The sequence below is a fragment of the Penicillium brevicompactum genome, assembly GCF_028827555.1.
Source record: "Penicillium brevicompactum strain IBT 35665 chromosome Unknown utg000001l_segment0_segment0, whole genome shotgun sequence".
Lineage (NCBI taxonomy): Eukaryota > Fungi > Ascomycota > Eurotiomycetes > Eurotiales > Aspergillaceae > Penicillium > Penicillium brevicompactum.
Window position 1 is genome coordinate 52,345 of NW_026623203.1, and position 21,087 is coordinate 73,431.

Below are 21,087 nucleotides of genomic sequence, written 5' to 3' on the forward strand. Positions count from 1 at the left end.
ATGTCGTTCGATTTTACTTCAAACAACCAATACTTCCAGGTGGGAGTCAACCACGGTAATATTTATACGTGTACCGACCCGATTTCAGTCACTCATTCGCTCATTGCGGGTTTCAAACTACCTTTGTATCAGGCTTTGAACAAAGCTGAAAGATGCTTAGACATGGTGCAGGGCGCAGCGTCTCAGAACAGCCAAATTGTTGGGGCTGTGGAGCGCCTGCGTAGCCTTCTTCTGGAAATCAGAGAAGTCGACTCTGAACAGTGGGGATCTCTGGAAAACGGAGTTAAAACAGCTGTCTATTCACTTCTGTACTGCTGCATCGCAGAATGCTACGACTTCAAATCTACTCCGCTGGCGGTCTCGTCTCTACATGAGCAACTCGACGCCTGCAACTTGGCTCTTCAATGTGTGTATGGCGCCACTGTTAGGTATGTTTCAATTCAACTTTTCAATATTGGCAGTTTGAGTATTCTAACAAGATCGGCGTTCTAGGGATTATGATGACAGGGGGTGGGTATTCAAACAACAGCAGAAAGTCATGGAAGCCAGCGAGCAAGTGGAAAACAAAAGAGCCCAGTATGCGAAGGAATTGGAGCCACCCAGTCCGGCCATATATCACTCTCAGGCAGTTCTTGATCTTTTGAAGAGAATTCAGGAACCCCATCTTGCGGCAAGATTTGAGGACATGCGTGTGAGCTTCCGCGGGGAAAACCACGGTGTCCAAGCCGCAGAGTATCATGGGAGCATACGCTTTACCTTTCCCTCTAGATGATCTATGCTTTCACTCAGTCAACCTCTGGTTATCTATCTACTGTACTATTCATACGCCCGAACGCAGAAAACATAACGCCAATGATAAGTTCATTTTGATCATGATTTCCGCCTGAGAAGATACGAATGCCAATAAAATGGTGTTAGCACCAGATAACCCTCAAACCTTATTGCCTCTAGAGACGGTGGCGGGCCCGCGGCTGTCTGTGTTGTAGCATGGGTATATTGGTTGTATTGTTGTGGAGTTGTGTGGGTCACAATCCAGTAATATAGATACAGGTCTAACCCTAATGCATGAATAGTGCGTATCAGGATGACAAAACAATACCATCAAAACAGGTGCTCCAACACGCACTTGAGGTTCCAGGAGTTGGTGAATCTGTCAACAGGAACATGACTTTGGTTCCCCGAGGGGAGGGCATTAAGCCTCAGAAGCTCCTTTAGGCTTCCTGGAGGCTATATGGCTTCTAGCAGCGGCGCATATGCCCCCAGAAACCGCACTCAAGCCCCTGGGAGCAAGAGAGCTCCCAGGGCCAGTATTTGCATTCCCAGGGCCGATAGGGCTGTCAACAGGGGCGTGACTGATTTTGTGAGGGTGGAAATGGAGATTCTAGAGGTTACGTACGAGTTCCTGGGGCTATGTGATCCCTGGGCAGCTCGCATTATTGTCGGGTCGGCTTTTGAAACCTTGATGGCCACCAGGGTTGATGGATATTTGCGCAGAGCAGGTCGTCAACCATCACCTGCTTGCTACATCAAGCCACCCAGCATACTGCTCCAATATTGGCCACGATTAGTTAGCTAGTCAGATCAAGCGATGAACATGCTTTGGTTTCAATCAAGAAATTCAATTGGTAAATTATCTCACCAATTTTGCAGTAGAGTGCATTCCTTTACCGTTTTCATCGCACCTCTAATGATTTTGGATTCCACCTCTCTCATTTTTCAAAATCATCATCAAATCCTGTGACTGCCTTTTTTCGTAAATCCGGTCGACTCGTTCCTCACCCTTATCTTAGGAGGACGATGGAACCCTCTGTGCCTGTTTTATAGGTCCGTGTGCGCACTCTGCTAGTGTCCGCGTAAGGCGCATATGGTAAAAGGCACGAGAGACATAATGACCGCCAAAACTCCGAAAGCCGCCTGGCCAACGGCTCCATAATACATAATCTTGTAGTATGGGAAATAGCCCTCGCTGGCAAATAACCCAAATGATGTCCGAAAACCGTGAACGTGGCTGGCAACATAGCCCCCCAAGGATAGAACGATAAAGCCGACGACGAGTTGAGTACAGACGTAGTAGAGTCGATACTTGCGGTCTTCGCGCAGGCATTTTGGGTGGATCACAAGGGTGATCCCGAAGATGGAAAACGACGCTGCGATGAGGGCCACGATCACCATGCCCACGACGATGTTGTCCATGAGGGTTTCGAACGTGATGTCCAGAATGGAGTTGCTTGAGGGAGCGAGGTCGGATTTTGCGCGGTCTTGTAGGATGACCGCAAAGCGTACAGTGGCCGAACTGAGACCGGCGAGGGCCAGCCAAGTGATGGCAAGGAAAGGGATGGCGAGACGCATTCGAATCACATCCCCGGTAGTTTTTAGCGGCATTTTGTGTCCGTAGAAACAGTTGAATTGATAACAGGAAGGTGAGTTTGGTTCTGTTCAGGGTTATAGGTGAGGAAGTAAACAATGAGGCAAAAAGATGAAGCACGTGAATACCTCAGGGTGCCGTGAGTTTATATGTGCTATGCGCTTTTCTCGGTAAGAATGTTCCTAGTAGAATGCCATTTCTATCCTTGAGATCTAGGGCCTCGGAACCCGTCTCCGATCCTTGGTAGTAAAGCAGCTCTAGGAATGACCCCGTGTATTCCTAGGATTTACCGTCCTGTGAAATGGGGCCAGTATAATATCATCATCTCCAAGACGGGCGATCTTTTGTGCATAACATATCTCAAGCCAAATAGTGATCCCAGGAAACGTTCAGATACAGACAGATTTTGCCTTGGTCTTTTTACCTTGAGGGAAATATTATTTGCTATTGATTGACAAACTTCCGAACCCTTCCACAGGAAGGCAAATTCGATTCTCCACTGTTTCTGTTTAGTTTTCTGGATTTGTTGCCAGCTAGCTCAGGATCTGCTTCCAACCATGAGGCACCCCTTACTGTTCGGTGAACCAACGCGGCCGATCAAGAATCAATTTTGAACCGGGAAAATTAACGAAGTCATGCTAGTAGTTAGGTAATTAACATGGCTCAAGTGGATAGTCCTATGGGCGAAACCCCCATATGCTGTTGGTGTTCAGTGGTGTCTATGTTCAACGTTGATGTAAACGTTGACATCAACTTTCTCACGTTATTCACCACCCTTACATCCTCAAAGATGGTTATCGGAGAACACTCAGCGAATGTATCAACACGATATTGACAAGCTATTGTGGAAGAGTCCAAAGGCCCAGTGCTGCTGGAAGCACAGTGATCTGAAAACATCATACGGGTGGTATCATACCAGCGTGTTACTAGCGGGGTATTGTCGAGGATACCATGAAGCCCCAGTACTCCTGGAAGCATAATAAAGTCTCCACTGTTTGTCTTTTTTATATACTGTGGCTTTCTTTAGACGGCTGAACCGTGACGCAATAGTAGTCTCCGAGATATCGGAATACAACTCCCTTCCGCATGTTTCTATTCATGACCAACTCTAATCTGGCAGCCAGGTTGCTCCCGAGAATGCGCTTCAAATCAATTGGTGGGTCGGGAAACACGTGAATATGGCAATCGGATTAAAACATGGGATGATTCGACCGACATTGAGGCAAAATATCAACATCCGCAATCCTCCTGGGAGCCGGCACTGATATTAGTAACCAGCGAAAAACTGATAGCGGATATATATTTCATGTTGGATGATTCTATGCCTTTCTTTTGTTTCAGTTAGTTGCCGATGCAGCACCGTCCATCACTAGAAAGACCAAGCAATCATCATGGATCATGAGCTGCCAAAGGTATCAGAAAGGTCCAATACCCCAGACAAAGAAGAGCACAATGGACTTATATGGCAAACTGATATCGTCATCTTAGATTCCTTTCTCAATGAATCCATCGGCTAACAATCTATTTCATGGAGGCAATGAATCAGCGGAAAATTTCCGTCGCGTCGTTAGCCAATTTACCCATAGGAATCGCGGACACATAAGCCAGGTTCTACAGCCGGCTGTTGACCAGTCCACCACATCTGTAGCTACAGAGGTCGCTACTTCTGTTGCTCCCTCTCTTGCTAGCCCAGGGTCTTACACGTTACCTCCAATCGCCATCAAGACTGAAAATCCCGACTTTCCCCCACTAATCGCAAAGAAGAGAGCGGCTAAGTCCTCATCCCTCCCTCGAAAACAACGCCGACATTCGTACTCCATCTCTCAAAAACCGGATAATTCACAAGAGATGCATCGAAAGAGTCCCTTAAACCTTACAACAGTTAGTATTGAAATAGTCAACGACACAATTCAATACCTACAAATACTATCCGACCGTATCTTAGTCTCCGACACCATTTCCTCCAGGGAGTGGGCCACTATGTATCTTGCCACACGATTATTACAGAGCAGATACAAAGAGATCATCGCGAGGAAAGAGGTAGAACCTGGGACTGTCTCCGATCTTGATCCCGCACCAACACAGCCAGGAGAGAAGTGCCGGCAATGTGCTGCTGTATATAAGGAGCGGCTATATGATTGAGGAGCTTTCTGTTTTTCTAACCTAGCTCGCTATATTCGGATAAAATCACTGGTCCTTGAAAATTGAAAATCAAACAAAATGTTGGGGAACCAAGAATCGGTATATTTAAGAACGTGCTGAACTTCGATTGACAGTCATGGATAGAATCCTTTCAGGCACGAAGATGGGTTGGACGTTATCCTGTATATATTGTAAGTCCTCTCGACAAGCAAAAATATGTGAAAGCCAGGTGCATCTTTATCTCCACTAAATACAATAGATATTAGAAAGATCACACAGAATGTACCAGATAGACCAGGCATTAGAATGATAAAGCAATGATATTTTCAAAAGCCAAATCACCTCGAATACCACAGCCAGCCACTCTTTGGGCTACTCGACCTACATCACTTGCAGCCCTGCAATGGTTTGCGTTATACCATCTACAAGAACTAAGACATTTGCGCCATTCTGCTAATCCGTTCGTGACTACTAGACCTTACAACTCGAGGCTATTTTGCGATCTCTCTATTCCTAAGTACCAGCACCTTAATTCAGATGGACAAATAAGACATCACCTATCAACTAGAGTCTAGTATTGGTAAGACAGGAAAGCTTAGAGCGTCGAGACCCAGAGCAGCCGTAGCAGTACTAGTCGGAGAACCATGTGAAGACGACTCGCCGTGCTGAAAAGCAGGCTTCCAAGCCAAAATAATACATGACCATAACCAAGTCCATCTAACTTTCTCTCTTCATCTATCGAATATAGCTGTTGCGTCTTTAATTAGACCCTGGTCGCACATAAGCCGCAAGTTATCATTAATAGGCACATAAATAGAACTACTATTGCGCAGCGCAAAAATGACTAGCAAGTTTATCATTCCCCGAGCCCACCAAATACTGTAATAACCGTCTTATGTTTGATCCTGTGCGCTCGTGGACATGAACATGTCATAGAGCAAACAAGGTGAATAAAGCCATCATTACAAAGAAGTTGCCGCAGACTCTGGCTTCTTTGACAGTTTGCGTCTTTTTTTTTTTTTTTTTTTTTTTTTTTGTTGCGCTGTCAGTAATTTGAATCCTAGGTTTCATTGGTGAACAGCCTCCTATTACCGGAAAGCGCTTTTATGGGAAACAAGATCCTAAGGAATTTGAGTTAAAGAGCCACTATGCTGAGCAATGTGGTCATGTGCCCATTTGTATGGAAGTCCTCAATTAGCTCGAGACTCATTTTCATAAAGGCTAAATAGCACATAATAGTCGCAAAGGTTATACATGCGGATAGCTATTTCTATATAAGCCCCATGACTCATAAGCCTCTTCTTTTGACAATCAGTCAAAGCTCTCATCTCCTCTCATTGACGAAAGTCCAAACCTCAACACCGCGCGTATAAATGATTTGATTTTCACTTCCTATCTTGATTCTTGCAAGTATTAGATCAGGAAAAAACAGACTCCCGTCATAATATCATCCAACCCATTCAAAGACAACATGATATATGACCTTAACACTATCAATGCTCAATCTCAGCTCCCCATTTCAATATCGGCCCCCACTACTTGCAAGAGTCATACGACGGCCACCACGAAACTAACTAGGCCTCACTGCCACAGCAAAAAGAAGGTCGTCACAGGGCCTCCCAAGAGCCTTTGTCTACCCCACTTGTGTGGTTTGGAAAACATTGCATCCGTTTGATTGTAAGACAGGAATCGCCGTAGGATACCTATCGGGAAGTCATTACATATGAAATTGCTGGCAAAGTCACCATTACCACACGCCGCACCCGGCCGTCTCGCATGGTAACAATCCGGACATATACGAAAGAGAATGCTCAAAAACTGATATACAGATTCGGACGTCTGGAACACAGGAACGTTCTTTCATTACACGAATACTACATACACGAAGATCTCGCGTTCTTCTTAGTGGATGATTTGCCGCTAACGCTCGCACATGTTGTCGCTTTTTCATCCGTTTATCCCAACGAGACAGAATTGGGATCCATCGTAAGCCAGATTTGTCCCTCATGTCCTTTCGATGAGCTATTCTAACTCTTTAGATCCTCGACGGTGTCTCTTATTTATCTACGTTTAACCTTACCCACCAATCATTAAACTATGATAATATATTGTTTGGCATTGACAGAATCATCAAGATAGGTTTATTAGTAGCCGAATCCTTGCATTATCGGACTAACACTTCGCAGCAAGTTTGGACCTTTATATAGATTACACACCAAAGCAATCTAAAGCCGCATATATTGCAGCCCTTCCTTCGATCACAATACGGCTCATACAGAAATATGACAAAGATCAAGACGTTATTAGCGTGATTAATCTAGAGCGATGGCCAATCGATTCTGCCGCTGTAGGTTTTCTGTCCGCTACCGAGACAGCAGGATCAATCAAGTCTCTGAGAAATGTAAGTTCTCCCAGAAAGGTATCATATAATGCTAATTTCCAGCAGCAACCTCTGTTGACGGGGAAGCACCGCCCAAGCAAAGATCTAGTCGTTCTCACAAGAGCAGCTCTACTCTCCAGTAGTTTGAATTGCGTGTATAATCCCGATTCTCAAAAGTAAAGAGACAAGGATATAGTACACGACTCTTATATACTAGCGGATTTTCATCATACTCGTATCTGTACGGTTTCACCAATGTGCAACGTTCTATGCGTCTCCTATAGTTCTCTTGCTACATATCAGGGTATTTTATTTCTTTCTGGCAACCCACAAACACAAAGCAAGACCGCAACGAAGACTAGAAAATAGGACTCGCTTTCTAAGGCGAGAAGCTGTGATACTAGAATAGGACTTTGACTTTCCACTAGCATATAAGCGTGTGCCAAGATAGATTGATCATTACGTACGGCGTACTTTTCGCGTCAAGCGTTCTGTTCCTAATAGCTCACAGGGTTTTGTCGCAATCAAATATATATCATAACTGCAGTCTATGCTACTTACAGGTATAAAATCGAAAGAAAATCTAGACTTAATATGAACAACATGCAAAGGTAGTAATTCTTGTACAAATTCTTGCACAAATCCAATAGGAAGCAAAGAATATAGAAATTTGTGTTGGCGATCTTCTGTCTTCTGAATAAGACACGAACACGACTAAAAGTAGTACTCGGATTGAATAGGCTCCAGGTAGGCTCAGGGTTGGCTCCAGGTAGGCTCAGGGTTGGCTCCAGGTTGGCTCCAGGTTGGCTCCAGGTAGGCTCAGGGTTGGCTCAGCGGTGGCAGAACCGGGTGTCAACTCCGATGGGGGAAATTTTTCGAGTTCCCCGCACGGTATTGTCACACTTGGTTATTCGTTACCCACTAAACATCGCTTTATGTTTTGTATAGTAATTTTTACCATACCGGAAGAACCGCGCTGTAACATACAGTAATAGTGCCATGCCGACTAACAAAGCTTTCAACACCGGTAGGGTGTTGATGGGCCTGAGCTTTGTCCGTAAGGCGCGGAGTGTATATCGCCGGTTCACAGACGCCTGAAGACTGGTTCCCGTCTTACTCGTCGATTGCAACCTAGCCTGTGCTGTGATGCCATGCTACAGTCTCAAGATTCGGACTCGCAATACAAGACTGCTTAGAGGATTCGGAAATAACAGGCAAACCTATACTACTACACTATAGGAGAGCTAGATGGACTGGTGGCCCGCCCCGTCAGTCCATAAACAACAAGGCCTACGTCTAGTTCGAGGCCTCACGCAAACTGACACAGCCTGGCGTGAGACATGCTTCATACGACTACAATCATAAAATTAAAATTAAAAACCATGACATGAGAAACGAGGTTCATTCATGTGGTGATACTCCGTACCTTACACCAACAGAATACCCTTTACTCGGAATTGACCCAATTTTTGGAAGCGAAAATCCATCATTCTTCTTACACCGCAAAGACCCGCTCTACAAAAGCTAAACAGGTCTATAGACCCCAACTAAGATACCCCAACTAAGATATATAATATTACACCCCCAAACCTGAACCCCGGTTACACCTCCACAAAGTGAGAAAACGGAGACCATTTCGTATCTATGTCAGCCCAAGGGCTGTTTTAGAAGAGCGTGAGACAGTTCCATGCACCCTTTCTGCATGGTTCAATAGCATAGACTTTGACTCCAACTTCTCCCCGCAAATAGAGCACTCACAGCGCATGTCATTCGAAAACGGCTTGACATGCTTACTGACGAAGTGTCGGCTCAGAGATCCAGAGTTCTTGTACATCCTCAGACGTTCGCTCTGTGGCAGTCTAGGGGTACCAAGGCAAATAAAGCAAATCGTTGGTCTCTCTGCTGGAGATTTGACGCAAACTGAAGCGATAGCTTTGGAAAAAGCATCGTCGCTCTCAGCTGAAGGGGTTGAATTCTGCCTTTTAGGCAGGGGGGGCAGTCGGTAGCATATCGCCAGCATCGGCGGAGCGTTTTCGGGCGACACGAGACCGCGAGGGTGCACCCTCTTCTGCATCACAGAGCGCAATCACTGCATTGATTGCAGCAATTCGACGCTCATATTCTTTCTCAATCGTCGTACCTGGCATCGTCAGGACAGTGTCGATAATTGTCATATGCTGCGGTGTCATGTAGCCTGTTCGCTCCAGCGCAACCAATACTTCTTCGTCAACAACCTTTCCGGAAAGTTGGCGTTCACTGTCGATCACTGGCTGCTCGTTCTTGTAACGCTCCAGGTTCTCACGAATCAAGCGGTGCCGTTGTCGCCCTTTCTCGTTCCGTAGTTGCTTGACTGATCGATCATACTGCTCGTCTGCATGATCCAATTTTTGGCGCAACTTTTTGACACTTTTCTCTTGAGCTTTCCGTCGCTTCTGGATCTTTCCGAGATGAGGGGAGTCCCTCCGCAAAAGATCATCACCAAACTCCCGTTGCAATGCAGCCTGGGCATCTTCATAGGTGCGCTTCTTAGCATCTCGAACTTGTTTCCGCGCCTGCTTCCTTTCTTCCAGAGTGCGGACACGGGGAATTTCATTGATACAGCTCGAATCCTCTAGCCGATATGGTCTGCGGGGATCAATAGACCGACTCATCGAGGAGGCAAACCGCATGAGCTGCTTCTGAGCGGGCATGCCCCGTACAATTGCCTGGGCATCTACATGAATACCCACGCTGTAGTGCCGAACAAAAGTATCGATACTGGCATGCTGCAGCATCACGTTCTGTAGTTCACTGGACACATCCGCTGATTGAAGGGAATTATTAGCCTGGGATCCTATCATGCAAAATGTCTCACTCACGGCTATCGTTGAACGCTTTTGCTGCGCCGTATCGGAGGCAGTAGGGCTTCGCGACTTCCGCGAAACCTGTAATTTCACCACCTCGTTTCATTCGGTAACTCAGCCATCCCTTGGTAAGTTTTTCTTCTGTTGCAATTCGAATCCCACCAGGCTCCCGTAGTGCTTGGCAAAACACATTTTGATCGAGAATTTCGTCTTTTAGCTTTAGTTCCTGCTCACCAAGACCATGGAGGACCCGGAGACGGTACAATTTCTCAGGGCAATCCATCACAGGGCCGTCTTTGGACAGACTTTTGAATGCACCAATCCTGAAGAGCATACCCAGCAGAAAAACATGAGGACTGAGAACCAGGGTGGGATCAAAGATGATTTCCGGAATTGGGAACGTGTTCCTATTCCAAAATGGTGAGCAAGCTTTGACTGGGTCCGTTGGCGGAAGAACTTCAGCATACAGAATTGCGCAGGGAAATCAGGGGTGAATTGAATGGAGAGGGAAGGAAGCAAAAGACAGGGGACATTCTTACGACTCTTTTCCGCCAAGAAATGTTTTTGTGAATTCCGGCCTCAAATAAATGAACAGTCGGGGTCGTCCACCATTTGGATCTCGAACTAATGTCAACTTGAGGTCCTGGAAGCGAAGTTTCAATAGTGCCCCCGGACGGTTACCGGTGATAGCAGCTAGCTGGCAGAAAAGAAGGAGTTGTATCCGGTACCAGCCACAAGGAAAGGTCATTTCTGTTGTAGATAGAACCACTCGTGCAAACTCGGCCACATCTTCGACATACATAGTCACTTTCGGTCGACCTTTCAGAGAAAGGCTTTTTTCTGTTGCAACTATCGCAAGCACCTATTGAAAGTCAGCCCGGTCAATTTTTATCGATATAGATATTCAATCAGGATCTCACGTCACGGATCTTAACATGGATATCTTTGCTGACGCCATGTCCAACCTCGGCCTTGTAGATCAGATGCCACCACTTCCAAAATGCGTCGAGCGTGCTTTTGGTATTCACTCCCGCGGTGTGACGTCCATCCTTTCCCCGTCGCTGGTCACACCGCCAGGAGAAGAGAGCCTTGAGGAAGCGGACCGTCTCCTCGGTATCAGAGAGCCAGAACAAACATTCCACCGGATCGCGCTTCGTGCCTTTGCAGAACCTAGAACAATCAGCGAACCAAGCAAGGTAGAAGTTTGTAGTGAATTCTGACTGGTCCCAGAAATATTGCGTATCATCCAAATGCCTTTGGGTATTCGGGCTGTAGCGTTTCTGTCGAAGCTGGGAGACATCAAGAGACTCGGCTTCGTGGAGGTAGTATTCTGGTGGAAGTTGCTCCTCTTCCTCTTCCGATACCAGTTCATCTTCGGACTCATCTTCGGACTCGCTGCTTGAGTCGAAGACGCTGGGCTCGGTGGAGGAATCAGTGTCGGAAGCGTGGACCGCAAAAACCTCAGAATGGCCTGGGGTAGTATCGCTCTCGTCGGACGGAACAGAACCATCAAATGACATGGCAGGAGGGGGTGGATGCGATCAAAGAAGGTACAAGGAACGAGGCAAGTCAAAGAACAAGTAAATGGTAGAGACTGGTTCTCTCTTCACACTTGAGTGCCGTGCCGTCGAAGAGACCGACCTGAGAGTGGAAGAGTTGCTTGGTAGCAAGAAAGAACATTGTGTCGGGGCCATGGCAGTCGATATTTATAAAAACTGAGGGAAGAAGGGAACCAAGGAGGGGAGCCATCCTTGGTTCCTCTCCTTCAGGAGGATGGCTGAGGGTGGGTCGCGGCGGCGGTTGCTATAGCGCGAGTGGTCTCGGTCGGGCCCAGGCACCAGGCACAGCCAACGGAAAGCATGGGTGGCAGTTGAGAGAGTCGGTCGTGGGCTTAGATTCACGTGATGCCAAGCCCGACAACGGTGAGTGGAAGGCTTAAAACGGCCCCCGAGGCGGCCGTTTCTGGCCTCCCATTCACCGTCTCATTCTTATGTCTAGTAATTACTCTAGACTAGTCTAATTTCTAGATTCTAAGATTATATTGCTATAGTTTCTTTATTATTTAAAGATAAATTATTAAGTAAGTATTTATTTTACTATCTATTAATACTTAGATATAGAAGTAAAAAGAATTTATTAATATTTATATACTAACTATGAAATTATAATGTGAAAATAACTCTTTTTTATTTTTCGTGATTATAAGTAGTTTGTGATCTAGGGAGGAGACTTTCTCTAGATTTAATTATTTTCTAAATCTAACTTTTTTAGTTTAATAATTTGAGGGTTAGACTAGATAGCAAAAGTAACAGTAGATATAGTTAAGATTAACTTAGTAAGATAATTGTAGTTTAAATAACTATACTCTTTATAATAGAAGTATTTATCTTCTTTAAATAAGGTGATATATTTAGTAGAAGGAAGATAGGGATTAGATATTATAGATCTTTTTTTTTTGATTATTAGGAATAAAGAGATTTTTTTAGCTTTTATATTTCTTTTATAAGATTAGAAAGTAAAAGAAAAGCTCTAGTTTTAATTAAAATAAGTCTAATTATTTTATATAATATTAATCTGGTATATATTTTTAATATAAGCGTTAATTAGTTGTTTTAATATAGTATTATTATTATTAATTAAGCTTATTATTAAGTTTTAAAATAAGGATAGAAGTTTAATAAAGAGATCTTTCTTATAATTTATTTTAATAATCTTAGTTTTTTCTACTAGCTATAGATAATTAGTAATAAAATTAATAAAGGAGTTTTTAGATTTTATTTATAAAGTATAGTAAATAGTAAAAGCTTTAATATAATAATTTAAATTATAGAAAACGGTCTTTAGATAAATAATTATATCGTTAAAGTCTATATATAATTTCTTGAACTTAGAGTCTAGTTATTTTTTAAGATAAAGATAAGTCTTATCTTTATAGTAGCTAGTTATATAAATCTTATAGATAAATAAGATTAGATAGTAGTTAATATTAATCTTGAGTTTTTAGTAGATTTTAATAGCTTAGTACTTAAAGTAGATTATCTTTTTATTGTTAAGTATAGAAAGATTTAATATTTTTTAAGTTTTGTGAGAAGTAGTTTTTATAATTAATATATTGCTAGTTTGTTATTCTATTAGATATTAGATCTTGATTTGAAATTAAATAATCTTTATCTTATAAGCTAATTGAATAATTCGTTTTTTATTAATTATATTATTTATACGATTTATAATAATATAGAGTCTATCTATTTTATCTTGTTTTTCTTATAATATAATTTAGCTAATCTTATATTTGTTTGCTATTTATATATATATTTTAATTAGCTTTATAATATATTTATTTTTTAAGAGTTTCTTTAAATGATTTTTTATATCTCTATCTAGATAATCTTTGATATATTTATGCTTAGAGATTGGACTTAAGATAAGTGATCTAAAAATAAAAGAGATCTTTTTATATATATTTTTTTCTTCTTATATATCTTTTTTCTTAGCTAGATTGGTAGAGGTATCTCGTTAATTTAATATATTTCTAGTTAATCTAGTCTAGTCTAGTCTAATCTATTTTAGTGAAGTCTTCTAATTAGTTATTCGATTAGTACTAAAATAGGTATTTGTAGATATTTACTATTAAGTATAGAAAGTTAAGGTAAGTTCTATTATTATATTAGGTAGGTAAAGTATAAAAGAAAAAGATTATTTTTATGGTCTAAGAAACGACGATAATAGAATTGAGGAAGAAAGGAGAGGGAGAGAGCGAGAGTTAGTAGGATCTATGTAAATGGGGGTGTTGCCTGAGGTAGATATGTTGGGCTCCTGTCTCTTCTTGTGTAGGGATCTGGTCCCAAGGTCATGGGTTCGAGTCATAGTCCTGTTATTTCTTGACAAAAATCTTTTTTAATAAAAATTAAAGTATTTCTTATTTTTAATTACTAGATTTCTTTATTTATAGATATATTTATAACTATTACTATCTATTTTCTAAATTAAAACTAGAAGTACTAAAAGATCTTATTTAACTTTAAATCTATTTTTAGATTATATATTAATATAAATTTAAATATAATAATAATAGATATTCTTTAAAAATATAAGTTAATAAATTAATTATTTATAATAATAACTAATAATATATCTAATAATATTAAACTTTTAAAAAAGCTTTAAGATTATATTAAACTTTTTAAATTAGATAATAATATTATAGTTATTTATATTCTATATCTTATATATATGATCTAACTAAATCTAAAAAATCTTTTTAAAAAGATAAAGACTATTTTTAATAATAATATAATTAAAAAAGTCTAGAAATAAGATAGTACTATTTATTCTTAAGATTAAAAAAGTGATATTATTAATATATTTAAAAAGATTTAGATTCTAAAATCTAATTCTAAATTATATATTAATATATCTTTTAGATCTAAAAGCTTATTATTTATATAAATAGTAGTTTATAATATTAAAAACAATTTTTTAAATTATAATTTAATTTATTAAAACTTATTCTTATTTAGGATATATATATCTAATAGAATTCAATATTTCTAATATTATATTATATAAAAAAACTTTAATTAATTTTTAATTAATATTATCTTTAAAAGAATCTTATTAATTTTATATTTAATTAAGAATATTAGTATTAGATTAATTATCTATTATAGATTATATAACTTTTTTTAAATTTATAACTATACTTTTAAAGTTAAAAGATATCACTATTTATTTTATATTTAATATCTATAATATACTTTTTAATTATTTAGAGAAATCAATTAATTAGCTTTAAAAAAAGAAAGTTCTTTAAAAGAAAATAATATTTAAAGTTTTAAAAACTTCTAAATAGAAACTTAGAGATTATTACTATAATATTAAAAAGATTTATAATGATTTATTTATAATTATAATTATTTTTATTTTATAGTATAAACTCTAGTTTTTTAATAGTTAGATAGAAAATAGGATTAATTATTTTAAGTAATATTAAAAAAACTTTTAAATTCTTTTTATATTATATTAATAATAGTTATAAAAGAGACTAGAAAAGATATTTATTTAATCTTCTTGGAAGGTCTATAAGATTATAGGCAGGAAGAAAAGGAGCCTATTTAGAGAATAGTATTTGTGTGTCTGAAGAGAAAGAAAGAAGAAGAGAGAAGTTATGGAGGAGCGAGAATTAATAGGCAGGAGGGTTATAGTCATATGATCTACTAATAATAAGAACTCCCTTCTAATATCTTTTATAAGATTATCTATCTATCTCTTTAAAAAAGAGCCCTCTATAAAGCTAGTAATAACGTAAGAAAATATAATATAATATCATTAAGTTTATAGATAAGAAAGGGTAAAGGGGTAAAATAAAAAGTATATCTAGGGTCTAGAGAATAAGTAAAGAGTGATCTAATAAATAAGATAAAATAGATTATATAAATAGAGTATATAGTGTTAGATAATATCTCGATTAGAAAATAAAGATAGTTTTATAAAGAGGTACTTAATTGTTAAGAAATCCTTTCTAGAGAGAGGAGGAAGAAGCGATTTCTTCTTATGTAGACGAGGAATTAGGCGAAAAGGTATAAATAATAGTATTTTTTATTAATAAAGTATTAATATAATAATCTATAGTATTAAGAGTTATAAAAACTGTATTTGTATAAAGTATATTATTAAAAAGCTTCCTTAAATTAAATATGATTATCTAATATTAAAATAGGATATAGGTAAGGGGTTTAGTAAAGCTATCTATATAGAGATCTTTATAAAGATAATATTACTAGTTTTAACTTCTTCTTAAATCTTATAAAATCGTATAAAGATGTATTTTATATTTATATAAAAAATAAGATTTTTAGTAAGTATAATAGCTCTATTATTATCTATTATAATTTTAATAGATTTAAAAATCTATATACAAAGCTTAGTAAGTAGACAAGTAAGCTAGATAGCTTTCTAAGTTGTAAAAGCCTACGCAATATATTTAGATTTAGTGGTTAAGATTGTAATATAGAGCTGTTTCTTAAAGGTCTAGAAAATAGGTCCTCTATTAAATATAAAGATAAAATTAGACGTAGAGAGGACACTCTTAGAATAAAGGCTAGACTAGTTAATATTAGAATATCTAATAAGCTTTAAATCTTAATATTTAAGGATAGGATTAAGATCTACTAATTCGAGATTAAATATATCACGTATTCAATTCTTAATATTGTAAATAGTAGTAAGGTTTTTAACTAGATAGTACTACTTGTTTACAAAGAAAATATATAGATCTTTTAAGCCTTATAAATAATAGAAGACCTATTTAAGAATAGCCTAATATTATTCGTCTAGATTAGTTATAAAACGAGTTAATTTAATAATAGGAAATAAGATATTAGGACAGATAGATACTATTAACTAGATAAAAGTTTTAATCTACTTCTAGAATCATTTAACGTTAGTTTTAGATGTAAGAACTTCAGCTAGATTCGTGATAAGAATCATCCTTTTATTCATTAACATATAGACATTATTTAGCTTATATAGACTAAATTTTAATAGGGTTTTAACAATGTAGTCCTTTTAAAAAAGATAAATCCTTTCTAGACAATAAATGATATCTATTTCTAAAAGCCACTTGACTTCTCCCTTATTAGTAAGATCAAAATACTTTACAAGTTTAGTTTTAAATTATATAATAAGCTATTTAGTCAAGAAAGTGATAAATAAGTTATCAATATAGATCAAGATATAAATAAGGCTATCTTTAATAAATTTAATAAAGATAGACTAGTCTGATTCTAATATAATAAATCCTATTTTAATTAGAACGTTATAAAGAAATAGATACTATTTACAAGATATCTATTTTAGGCTATTTATATTCTAAAGAAGTAGATCTATTATCTCAGAGAATCGCTTATACTCTTTTTTAGGAAGTTTAATATAAATAGACTTCTTTATTTTTATATTTAAAAATATAGTAATAATATTAATATGATAAAGAGACCATTTATTTTTAGTTATAATAGTTATGAAGACTTTAAATAATATAAGCTTTAAAACAATAATATAAAGTTTATAAAAGTTGATATTTTTAATCTAATTAAAGTTATAGTAGACTATATAAGCTTTATAGATACTATTATATTTAATTATCTAAATCTAATAAAAGATAAAAGACTATTTCTAATCTTTTTAATAACTAATAATATACTAGATATTATTTTTATTATAATATTTTAACTCCTTTTTTATAATAATAAGTTATTTATTATATTTAAAATAAGTTATAACTTATTTGTAGATATATAAGATATAACTAGGATCTTTAAACTCTAGTTTAAAAGATTTATCTTTATTAAGAATTATAGAAATATAGAGTTCTTTAGTAATATTAAGATAATATTAATATCTATTTTTATATGCTCTTTTAGATATTACAAAATTATAAAAGACAGTAGATTAACTATTATATAGTAGATTCTATATAAAGAGATTAAAATAAAAGTAGTTAAATAGTGATATCTTAATAAAATAAATACTACTTTTTTTTTAGATAGATATTATATATTATATATTGGTTCTCTATTAGAGATATTAATAACAACTTATAGAAGAATATAACTAGGTAGAGGTATTATAGATAAATAATTTAATATAGTTTTAATATTTATAGATATAGTTAAAATAGATAAAATAGCTATTATAGCTTTCTCTTAATATTATCTTTATATTTTAGTAATCTATTTAGATCAATGTAGTTAAGAAACTAGATAAGTATTATTTTTACTATCTATTTGTATCTCTCTTAAAGCTTTTTCACTTATAATTATTAGATAAGAAAAGTACTTTTTAGAATTTATTTATAAAGCTAATAATATTATTATCCTTATAACAAAACTTATTCTATATCCTAAATCTCTATATAATTATCTAGAATAATCTCTATCTATAAAGTTTCTTAAAGATAATAAAGACTTTAAAAGATATATTATATATTAAAATCGCTAATTTAATATTAGTATTTATATAGATATTAGGGTAATTTATAATTTAGGAATAAATAATAATCTAAATATTTTAATTTTACTAGAAACTATTTTAAACCTTATTATTAATTTTATCTAAGGATTCTTAAACTTTACTAAGACTAGATATAATTAGAGTATTAATATCCTTTTTAAAATTGTTAAAATTAATAAGTTAAGGTTTGGTTATCTTTTTAAGGAAGTATTTGTATTTAAAGATATTATTATTAATAGATATAAAACGTGGCTATATAAAAAGACTAATAATATCTAATATAATACCTTTAAATACGTTATTTTATGTATTCAAAATATCTAGAAACTTAATCTACTAGTTTATTTAATTAGACTTCTTTTAAAGCTTAGAGATATTCTTAAAGTAATAGATATTAGTAGAGAAAACAGGAAGGTTTAATTTAAATTGTATAGTTTATATTTTGATGGATTTAAGCTTTTTATTTATTAGATTAATATAGAGCTTATAACTATTAGTAAATAATTTAATAAAAGGAGAGGAGATTTTAGATATATTAAGAGATAGGAATATATTTTTAATAGATATAGACTATATAATTAGACTAAAATTAGGGGTTAAGAGTAGTGAATAGGTTATTAAAATATAAGGTGATTTGAATGACAATAGAGTTATAATGATAAGATTTTTTGTAATTTTAAATAGCTATAGCTATTAATAATTATATTATATATGTGTAAAGATTAGTAAATATATTATGATATCGCTATTGTACTAGACTATTATAACGGAAACCTAGCTATCGCCTATTAATAAAAGCTATTTATTAGAAGTAGAAAAATCACTTTTAAATTTAATCTAGTCTTATTATTCTATTATTTAAAAGAATTTTAGTTTATATTATAGTATAAAAATTATCTTAATAGTATATAAACTATTATAAGCTTCTTTTATTAATTTATAATATATAGATAACTTTTATATTCCAGCTTTAAAAATATAGAGTATAACTATTTTTAAAGAGATTTATTTATAATAAAAATAGATAATAGATTATTTAAAATAGCTAAATAGCTGATTATAAACTAAAAATATATTATAGATTATTATTATCTTGATCTTTAATAAACTAATAATAAATTTATAAAAAGACTTTATAATATAAAGTAAATAGTTAATCTATTACTATTTATCTTTATTTAAATAGAATTTAGATTATTAATACTTTATATAATATTGCTAAAATATAATTTAAAGATAATTAGTATATTAAAATATAAAGTATATTAAATTCTATTAAATCTATATATCTTAAATTAATATAAGTTTTAGCTTTTTATCTTAGAGACTAAAAAATATATCTTATCATTATAGACTAATATTAATAAATATAATAAAAACACAAACTTAATAAAATAGAAAAGATTAGTTTAGAATCTAAATAAAAACAATAGATATATCTTTACTAGTATATAGATTATCTTTTTCTATTATTTTACTTATTATAAAGTATTACTATTTTCTTCTAACTATATAGTTATAGTTTAATTATTTCTTAAATTAATTTTTATTAATCTAAATAGATCTTTAAGATTAAGTTAAATTATATATACTAGATAAGAAACTTAAATAATCTCTATTAAAGAAAAAAGATCTATTCGCTATATTAATTCACAAAGATTATTAACTATTATTTTATTATTAGATATATTATTAATAATAATTATAATTACTTAATTAATAATCTAATACTTTTAAAAAACCTTAAATAAGATCTTAGTAAAATAGATATTAATATATTAATTATAAATAGATATAAAATCTAGAAAGATCTTATAATAATCTTATTTATAATTAATAAAATAACTAGTAATTATTATAAATATCTATTAAAATAACAAGATCTAGTAATCTAATATGATTAAAAGTTTTATATTAATAAGAAAAAAAAAAATAGCTTTTATTATTTTATTTGAATAATTAAGTAAAGATAATATTAGATAGTTATAAAGATTAGTAAAATAAAAATTTGTTATATAAGTTAAGCCTTTATAATAAGATCTTGGAAATCTTAATATTCTAGTATTTAAAAAGAGAGCTAAAAGTTTATAATAAATTTAACTTAGATATATTCGAATCTTTATTAGCTAAATCCTTTTTAAATAAGTGTATAGATAGACTATATAGAATAGAAAAGTAAATATAAATTAATAAATAAATATATTAATAGTATATATTATTAGTTTAAGAGATTTTTTAATATATTATTATATTGACTTATTTTGTATTATAGCTTTATATATATAACTATTTAAGTATGTCTTTAATGATTTTAATTTATTTAAAATTAATAATAAATAAATAATCACTTTTCTATACTTTTAATAAAGTACTATTAGTCTTTTAGTCTAATAATAAGCTATTTAATTAAATTACTTCTATAAAGATAAAATATAACGTATATTAAAGTTTATTTTATAAAGAGAAAGCTTAGAATATATCCTTATAATATAGCATTACTATTTAATAAATTTAGTTTTATTTATTATTATCTAGAGTATCTAATACTTTTAGTTTTATAAGTTAATTTAATAAAAGATAGATAATATAAGATTTATATTAGTATTAAAGATATTAGATAGAGATAAAGTATAGAATAGTTATTAATTAATTAATTTATTTGATGTAAAGAGGTTATCTCTAATATCAAAATTATAAATAGAAGATAGCTAATTAATTCTAATTATTAAAGATATAATTTATAAGTTTTAGCTTATTTTTATATAAGTATTATAGTAAGATATAATATTTAAGTATTTAATAGATTTAAAAGAGTAGAATAAGGAAAGGAATATTATATTACCTTTAATATAATTATTTTTATTAAAGATAAAAGATTTACTTCTCTCTAGATAAAGCTTATTAGAGATTTTAGTCTTTATTTATAATATATTATAAATAGATATAAATAGACTTAAATAGTTTATATTAATTAGCTAAATAATCTTATAGATTAATAAAATCCTTATAGAAGTCTTATAAAAGTCTTACAAGAATCTTATAGAAATCTTATCAACTATTTGAAAAAAGGGTTTTTAAGATTAAGTAGATTCTCCTAGATCTTAAGTAAATTATTTAATATTTTTAATATTAATTTCCTATTTAATTATAATATATTATTAATATTCTTAAATTAAAAGAGCTAAACTAGGATACTATAATTCTAAAAATATTAAAATCAGATAAGAATTGATAGTATTAAATCTATTAATAAATTATAAAATAATTAAAAGAAATATAAAGTATAAGTTACTAATAGAAATATATATTTTTATAATCACCTTATAATAATCTCTTATATAACCTTT

At 33.8% G+C, this 21,087-nt stretch overlaps 6 protein-coding genes across 6 annotated transcripts; 3 read left to right on the forward strand and 3 right to left on the reverse strand.

The window, feature by feature from the left end:
* Positions 1-772, forward strand: N7506_000012 (uncharacterized protein; the record flags this gene model as incomplete). The annotated part of the gene is made up of 2 exons (XM_056949308.1): positions 1-428; positions 493-772. The coding sequence occupies 2 exons, from the start codon at positions 1-3 to the stop codon at positions 770-772; spliced, it is 708 nt and encodes a 235-aa protein (XP_056815223.1).
* Positions 773-1,842: 1,070 nt separating this feature from the next.
* Positions 1,843-2,382, reverse strand: N7506_000013 (uncharacterized protein; the record flags this gene model as incomplete). The annotated part of the gene is made up of 1 exon (XM_056949309.1): positions 1,843-2,382. One exon carries the CDS (start codon positions 2,380-2,382, stop codon positions 1,843-1,845), a length of 540 nt encoding a protein of 179 aa, XP_056815224.1.
* Positions 2,383-3,756: 1,374 nt separating this feature from the next.
* On the forward strand, positions 3,757-4,507 carry N7506_000014 (uncharacterized protein; the record flags this gene model as incomplete). Its single annotated transcript, XM_056949310.1, is given in 2 exon segments — positions 3,757-3,843; positions 3,854-4,507. The coding sequence occupies 2 exon segments, from the start codon at positions 3,757-3,759 to the stop codon at positions 4,505-4,507; spliced, it is 741 nt and encodes a 246-aa protein (XP_056815225.1).
* Positions 4,508-5,978: 1,471 nt separating this feature from the next.
* On the forward strand, positions 5,979-7,067 carry N7506_000015 (uncharacterized protein; the record flags this gene model as incomplete). Its single annotated transcript, XM_056949311.1, has 5 exons — positions 5,979-6,176; positions 6,206-6,493; positions 6,547-6,646; positions 6,694-6,908; positions 6,951-7,067. 5 exons carry the CDS (start codon positions 5,979-5,981, stop codon positions 7,065-7,067), a joined length of 918 nt encoding a protein of 305 aa, XP_056815226.1.
* A 1,462-nt stretch (positions 7,068-8,529) lies between these two features.
* On the reverse strand, positions 8,530-8,834 carry N7506_000016 (uncharacterized protein; the record flags this gene model as incomplete). The annotated part of the gene is made up of 2 exons (XM_056949312.1): positions 8,530-8,736; positions 8,757-8,834. 2 exons carry the CDS (start codon positions 8,832-8,834, stop codon positions 8,530-8,532), a joined length of 285 nt encoding a protein of 94 aa, XP_056815227.1.
* Positions 8,835-8,869: 35 nt separating this feature from the next.
* Positions 8,870-11,250, reverse strand: N7506_000017 (DUF3435 domain-containing protein; the record flags this gene model as incomplete). Its single annotated transcript, XM_056949313.1, has 4 exons — positions 8,870-9,690; positions 9,746-10,137; positions 10,270-10,592; positions 10,651-11,250. 4 exons carry the CDS (start codon positions 11,248-11,250, stop codon positions 8,870-8,872), a joined length of 2,136 nt encoding a protein of 711 aa, XP_056815228.1.
* Positions 11,251-21,087: the final 9,837 nt, after the last annotated feature.